This window comes from Mchenga conophoros, linkage group LG7 (assembly GCF_057382185.1).
Source record: "Mchenga conophoros isolate Kocher_MC1m ecotype Shallow Benthic linkage group LG7, M_conophoros_male_GT1.1, whole genome shotgun sequence".
Classification (NCBI taxonomy): domain Eukaryota; kingdom Metazoa; phylum Chordata; class Actinopteri; order Cichliformes; family Cichlidae; genus Mchenga; species Mchenga conophoros.
In genome coordinates, this window is record NC_140532.1 from 20,080,726 (window position 1) to 20,088,330 (window position 7,605).

Consider the following 7,605-nt stretch of genomic DNA (forward strand, 5'->3'; position numbering starts at 1 on the left):
GCAAAGAGCAGATTGAGTGGAAATGAGCCATGTTGCCCCTTCACTGCAGGCCTCCACATTGGTGCTGACTCCTCTGTAGTGGTCGGCACTGCCTCAAAACTGCAGGGCACATTTGTGCAGCTTCCAGAAATAGGATGTGCTGTATATAATTGGCAAAACAGCAGGCTCACAGCTGCTATGAAAACAACCATGCTTTTCCTGTTGCCTTAGAACCACCCTACAGGCTTACATATGAGGCCCAAAATGATACCTTTAAAGTTGGGTGTAGGTGCAAAACCGCAATATAATGGAGCGCCTCTTTGCCTCTATGTTCCTGAAAGACCTGAAAAGCATTTGTAGATCTTTGATGAATTGAGCAAAAGTTTTTTTAAACAAAAGAATAAAAGTTTTGTGCTAAAAGTGTTAACAGTAACTGGTTTATTTAACTCATTTATAAGACAGCAAGAGAAATTCAAAATACTTATAAAATCACAGGAATAGTGATAAAAAATAAATGTGTGTCGTGACTAATAACATTTAAAGCCTGCTGAGAGATAAAATATATTTGACTGTCAATGCAAGATGAATGTTGATTGTCCTTTTGTGAAGTGGTTTCTCATCCTCGTGGTATTCAGACATCAGCTCCACAGCCCCCTGTTCTCTCTGCTATTCCTCTCTCTCCCTCTCTCTCTCTTTCTCTAACCTGACAAAAGATCATTCAAATTCACTCATAAATACAATAAATAACAAAAACGATGCAGAGTAGCTGCTTGCTCAGTCTCTCAACTTGATTCAGCTCCCAGTCTCAATACAATACTAATACTTATTCAGTCTTTGGTCAGCTTCACATCTCTACTGACCAATCCTAGTAAGGCTGACATTAAAATGGGGAAATTTTAATATTAGTGTTTCAGATCCCATGTGTGAAATTTCTGTTATGCTTTTTCTTAATGTGTTTGTTCTTAATTTTTATTTTTTGTAAGTTTAAGTTTACTTTTCCGCATTTTTGAGACCATCTCATAATGCACTGACATGATTTCCTTTGAGTTAAAATGGTATTTTGGCGCTGATTAGGGGGTAGAGAGGCCAGCCCAAGTCCAGACTCCCATTTAGGTTAGGAGTGTAATAAATTCTCATGTCAGCCTTCATATTCTTGATTTAAATCAAATGCCTTCTTCATATATCACTCTTATCTCTTGCCTTCATCTACCAGCTGAAAAGTTTCAGGAAGTTTTGGAGTCCATCTTCTCCAAGGAAGTCGAAAGAGCCCTGAGACGAGCCCAAGTGGACGAGCAGGAGGACAAGCAGGACGATGGCCAGGAGTGGAATGAGAAGGTTCCAGCCGGCTGCCAGGATGTTGTACCATTTGGCCTTGTCCGAACACTCCTGAGCCAGCTGCAGGTTGCCCTGAGTCTTTTGGTCCCTGGCCTGCAAAGATGCAGGAAGACAAATTCATATTAAGACATCTGGTGTAGTCAGTTTTAACTGGTAATTTAAATATGAAGACTCCTCAGCATCAACGTAACTTTGTGCTGAAAGTCTGGGTAAATTCCCAGATGATTAAACATGCAACTATTTTGCTGGTAATAACTGAAATGAGTAAAGAAAATGAACAGCCTATTTATATATTGGTTGGGTCTGATTATTGGGGGGGGGGGGGGGGGGGGGGGGGGGGGTCATAACCCCCCCTGGAAATTACGCCCCTGCTCCTCAGTCTCATAAGTCTTGTGGGACATCTAGAGACATTAAAGCTTCATCTGCACTACATAAAAAAGACAATATGAATTCACTGTAAATAAAGAAGGTAAAACACAGATCATCTTTTTGTTTATAGACAGCTTGTCCCACAGATCTGGTTCAGTGCTGACCCAGGGCAGACTGAATAGCTTCTAAGTGTATCCATTTATTGTGGAAAGAACCCAGCCAGGGCCTTCCATACAACTCTCTAATTTCCCATGAGTACTTGCCCATTAGAAAGATACCAATTATGCCATTTTTAACTCCCCAGACAAGGAACCAGTGACTGTCTTTAATCTGAGTGCTGAGCCAGTGGCCCTGTGATTCTGAGCTGCACCGCGTGCATGCAGAAAAAAAATTAAATAAAGGGTATACACACCCTTTTGTGGTGAGATTTTCGGGAACTTTTATTTCCAGGTAGTCATGCGGTGTTTCCAAACAAGATTTGAAAATGCAATTTTCCAGGACTTCTTAACTTTTTAAAATGTGTTAAGTTTTTTGTTTTGTTTTATGTTTCTCTGCAGCTCCATTCCTGTGGTAAAGGGCGCTCCTGCTTTCTACTGTGTGAGACATTCGACCAGAGACAATAATAAGTCTTTACATGCTTCAGAATCTTACTGTGTTTAATCAAACTCAAAGATTTTGCAACAGAACTTTTACACAGAGGAAAAGCTAGAAGTTGTTCTGCTTTTTACACATAAAAAATCTGTAAAAAAAATAAAGTAAAATGTACAATTTTTAAATGAAGAATGCTTCCATATTCATTTTATAAGAATTTTTTTTAACACCTTAAAAATCATAGGGTATGCAGGGTTTTTTCCCCTCTTTTTACAGTTTATACCCTCACTTACACATGGTTAAAAGAAAACAATTTTCTTCTTTTTGTCAAAAATGTAATTGCTGGTTCCCGCTGCTTCTTTTAGAAATGTTATTGTAGGTGCAGCCACTCATTGGTGCTTGACTTTTGCCCATTGTTTCATAAGTATCCTTGCCAACTTTGCACAACTTTTGCTTTTGCTGCCAAGTTTCATTGCAGAAGGCTGAGGCAATTATAGTAACACAATGTTCTTGTTAGCATTAAGCTGTTCAAGACTGACAAAAGTCTAGTATTACACTGCATAGAAATTCTTCCATTTTTTTTCATCAAGTGTATCCAAGTGTTTCTGCCTTTGTTGTTTTCAAAATGTTTTAATAAAGAGTTTAAATAACTGGAGACAACAATGAAGGCTACTTTATTTAAAAATAAATACATTAATAGAAAGATTTGTTTTAATTGGGACTGAGTTAACAATGTAGACCCTTCTTTGTTAGATGTCTGTAAATTGATTATAAAACATTTTCAAAAGCAAAGAAAGAAAAAGAGCACAAGGCCTCACCTTGATGGAGTAGATAAGCGCCATGAAACCCAGACAGCAGAAGTTAACATACAAGGTGTTGCACAGCGACCAGACTAGATAGTCTCGGGGAGGATTCTTGCCAGTGTTCCCCATGTTCACTACAGTGGATCCAACAGGCTTGCGAGCAGATTTGCAGTTGGTAAGAGGGGTGCAGTCGGAAGGGAAGTTGTAGGAATGGTTGTCCATTGTTAGCGTTCAGAGAGGGGAATCCTAGCTGTAAGTGGATAGACAACTTTGTGAGCTTGTTATCCTTCCAGATGCTTGGTCCTCGTCTTGAGAGTACTCCCCCCACTCCTCTATGCGAGAGGCTTAAAAAGGCCCATAAAGAGGGAGGTGGCAGGGAGAGCATCCATGGGCAGGGTCCTTTAATGCACTGCAGGTCTGTCATTATGTGGTCAAGCCTGTGAGACTGAAATAGAGATAGAGAGAAGAAGACAGGGAAACAGTTCTCTGAGAGAAAGACCAAATATATAAACTGTAGCTGAGAAAAGTATCCAAACAATAATTTTCCTAGAGATTTGAAGGTGGTGCGTGGTGATTTGGGTGAAGGTGAAGGCCATTTGAATGATGTTGAAAAGCCTTGATATGTCTGATGAAGAGTCTGCCAGAGGTCTTGAGGCAGGCATCTGTATCTTGGTGGGAACAGAGTGGGTTAACACAACCAACAGGACACATTTCTAAAACATATAAGAACCATTAGTTCAGTTCATTTCATTTGGTTTTCATGTGAACGGTCACAGTTTCTTACATAAAATAAAGTAAATTACCCAACCTGAACATTATTTTTTAAGCTGAAGCCAAACAAATTGTAATATTTGTAACAAATTGTAACAGTTGCATACATTGAAGATCCCACAGTAGATGGCCACTGACCAATTTATGCTGGACAATAGGGTTAACCAGGGTAAGAGGATACACTTTATAATCAAGTGCTTGTCCTTTTCATTGTTTTCTTTTTTTTTGAAAATCATTTTGATATAAACACAAGGATTATATACATTTGAAAGGGAATTAAACAGACTCAACAGACTATGTTTTAAAAGACCAATGAGCCAAGTAGTGAGATCTAGCTTCCACCAACTGCGCCTTATCTCTAAGGCTAGGCATTATGTTCCGCATGAGGACCTGGAGAAGCTTATTCACGCTTTTGTGACCTCCAGGTTGGATTATTGTAACTCCTTGTACTACGGTCTTCCCTCTTCTCTTCTTCTTAGACTGCAAACAGTCCAAAATGCAGCAGCCCGCCACTTGACTGGTACGAGGAAATTTTGCCCTATTACTCCTGTTTTAGCTAGCTTGCATTGGCTGCCCATAAAGTACCGTATTCAATTTAAAATATTACTCCTTACATTCAAAACTATTAGTAAATTAGCGCCGAGTTATCTTAGTGAACTTCTCAAACCACATACTCCTGCTAGAACACTTAGATCTGCCACTCAACTACTTCTGATGCAACCTAGATCTCGGCTGAAGTCCCCATGGTGACTGTGCGTTTGCTCTGGCTCGACATCCACGCATCTGATTTATTGTTATGATAATAATAAACGTTTCTTTGCGTTAATAATACAATAGGAAATCAAACATCACTTTGCACTGTCTATTCCCACAGTATCATCAAAGATGCACATAATAATTATTAGTGGATCAGGGTTCAGCTACACATGAAGAATTTCAGACATTGAATCAAAGATGTCGGCCCAATATTTTTTAACCTCGGGACAAAAAACAAAACTGTGGCTTATGTATCTTCAGCTACGGAGCATTTCTCACATATAGGAGAGACCTCAGGGTATATTTTATTTAACCTTTCTCTAGTAAAGTGTAGATGAAGCTTTAAACTGAATCAAGAAGTGTTTTGCATTATAGGAGCATTTATGGATATTCTGCAAACCTTTTTCCCATTGAGTGTCTGTGATTATGATACCTAATTCTTCTTCCCATTTAGATTTGATAAAGGATGAGCTTGCAGGGTTTACTAACATTAAATTCTGAAAGGTGCAAGAGATAAATTTCTCACTACAAGGTGAAAGTTGGAGACACTTATCAAGACCGGAAATGTTGAGACTCTCAAAGACCTGTATATTTCCTGACAGAGTCTGGCAGGTATCTAAAAAAAGTCTCTTCCTGATAGCTTGTATATCTCTTGTAACTGATTGAAAGAGGCAAAGACACTGTCCCAATATAGATGACTGACTGAGCAAAGTCCTACCTGTTTTAATGCATTGTCTAGAATAGATGGTTTAAAAGATGGATTGCCTACAATGGGTGTAATAGGGGATAGAGACTTCAAATTAAAACATAGTTTAATCTGCTTAAAAATACATAGGGTGCTATGTATTACCACATTGCCATCATACATAGACTTATCAATGGGCAGTATAGCTATATAGTAAAGCTGACAAGCTTCCTGCTCCAGTTGCGACCATGTGAGGGGATTGCCGTTGTCTGCTAACCAGTATGTCATAAATTTTATATGCAAAGCCCAGTAATAGAACAAGAAATTCAGAAGCGCTAACCCTCCCTCCGTTTTAGACTTGCAAAGCTGTTTCCTAGCAATTCTATGTGTTTTATTGCCCCATAAAAAAGGTAAGAGGAGTGAATTCAGGTTTTTAAAAAATGTTTTAGGAAGGAATACAGAGAGATGTTGAAATAAGTACAACCACAATCAAAATTATAATTTTTATAGGATTAACTCTACCAATGAGTGATATAGGAAGTGAATTGTACACTTGACTGAAGCTCAGATATTAAGGGAGAGAAGTTAGATTTTAATAGAGAGGAATAGCATTTTGTAACCTGAATACCCAGATAAGTGAGCTTCTCATAAGCTATACTGAATGGGAGGTTTTGCAGCCATGATGGGTTACTCACATGTATTAGTTCACTTTTATTCAGATTTATCCTGTATCCAGAGAAAGACCCAAATAACTTAATTTTGTCTAATATGGCAGGAATAGTCTTTCCTGGCTGGGTGATATATAATAACACATCATTCGCATAGAGTGAGATTTTATTAGTAGTTGTATCAGTATTTTTTTTAAAAATAGATCCCTGTTTTGTCGCTCTATATAAGCCAAAGGATAGTGATAGATTCTGGTTGGTAAGAATGCGAGCATGAGGATTGCCATAAAGAAAACTTACCACTGAAATAAATTTCTTGCCCAATTTAAATCTTTCCAATATTTCGAACAAATAGGGCCATTCAATCTGGTCAAATGCCTTCTCAGCGTCAAGTGCCAAAAGTGCCAACTCTTCTTTAGGTCTGGCAGTGGAGTAAATAATGTCGAATAGTCACCTGAGATTAAAAAAAAGAATTTCTCTGGGGTATAAATCCAGTTTTATCAGGGTGTACTAACTGTGTTAAAAGGGGCTTAATCTACTGGCAAATACTTTAGACAATAGTTTCCCATCCAGATTTAGCAAGGTGATGGGACGATAAGAACCTGCATTCTCAGCATTCCTACCTTTTTTTTTTTTTTATAAATAACAGTTATAATTGCCTCTGTAAGGGTGGGAGGGAGGACTTTATCTGCTAGAGCTTGAGTGAATGTTTTATGCAGGTATGGGCACAAAATCTCACTAAATTTCTTATAAAATTTGCTGGGGATGCCATCTGGTCCAAGAGCCTTATTGGTTTTACTAATTGCCTTCTTGATCCCCTCTACTGTTATTTCTGAGTTTAAGCATGTGAGTTCATCCTCCCCTAGGTTTGGAAAAGTGCAGCTATCCAAGAACTTTTTCGTAGAGTCACAATCTATATTTTGTTTAGCATATAAACTTTGATAAAATTGGAAATAGTGATTGTTAATGTCTCCGGGGTCCATTAAAGCCTTAACTGCATTATTTTTAATTTTATGAATTGTACTGTCTTGTTCTTGTTTCCTAAGTTTTCTTGCTAGTATTTTATGCGATTTGTCACCAAGCTCAGAGTATTTCTGCTTGGTGCACAAAAAGGCTTTACTGATTTTTGCTGAGAGTAGATTATTATATTCATATTTTAAAGACAGTATTTTCTTAGATGGATGGCGTTTGGGCATTCTCTTTATCCAGATCTTTAATTTGTTTGTCCAAGTCAAGGAGCTTAGCCCGGTTTCTCTTCCTTCTGGCTGATTTAAAAGAGATAATAGTACCCCTTAAATACTCCCAAAGTGTAGCAGGCTTAGTTTCTGAGTTTTCATTTACCACAAAATACAGAGAGATCAGTGTTTCCAAATATTCATGAAAATCCTTCGCACCTAACAGTAGAGGGTTGCTGCAGTCTAGTTGCATTTGGATGTTTAAGGTTAATGTGACAGGGGGGTGATCAGAGATGACAATATTGTGATATTTTGTGTCAATTTTGTGTCAATGACATGTGGCATTAATTCAAATCAAATGGTGCCATTAAATAGGAAGGAAACTGAAAGGATCCGATGTCTTCATGAATGAACATCTGATAAAAAGAAATGCGGACATTGCCAGGAAAGCACGTTACTTGAAGAAACAGGGAAAA

The 7,605-nt window shown here is 38.2% G+C and overlaps 1 protein-coding gene across 1 annotated transcript; it reads right to left on the minus strand.

Moving 5' to 3' along the window:
• Positions 1 to 386: 386 nt before the first annotated feature.
• LOC146570035 (interferon-induced transmembrane protein 5-like) lies at positions 387 to 3,603 on the minus strand. Its single transcript, XM_085282806.1, has 2 exons — positions 3,093 to 3,603; positions 387 to 1,407 (listed from the first exon to the last, which is right to left on the minus strand). Exons 1-2 carry the CDS (start codon positions 3,297 to 3,299, stop codon positions 1,186 to 1,188), a joined length of 429 nt encoding a protein of 142 aa, XP_085138932.1. The 5' UTR covers positions 3,300 to 3,603; the 3' UTR covers positions 387 to 1,185.
• Positions 3,604 to 7,605: the final 4,002 nt, after the last annotated feature.

What these genes read in the sequence shown, in the direction of transcription:
- LOC146570035 (XM_085282806.1), bottom strand. Translation starts at nt 3,299, where the DNA reads ATGGACAACCATTCCTACAACTTCCCTTCCGACTGCACCCCTCTTACC. An exon ending in CGCTTATCTACTCCATCAAG is followed by an intron (nt 1,408 to 3,092) that starts GTGAGGCCTTGT and finishes GCATCTTTGCAG; the next exon opens with GCCAGGGACCAAAAGACTCA.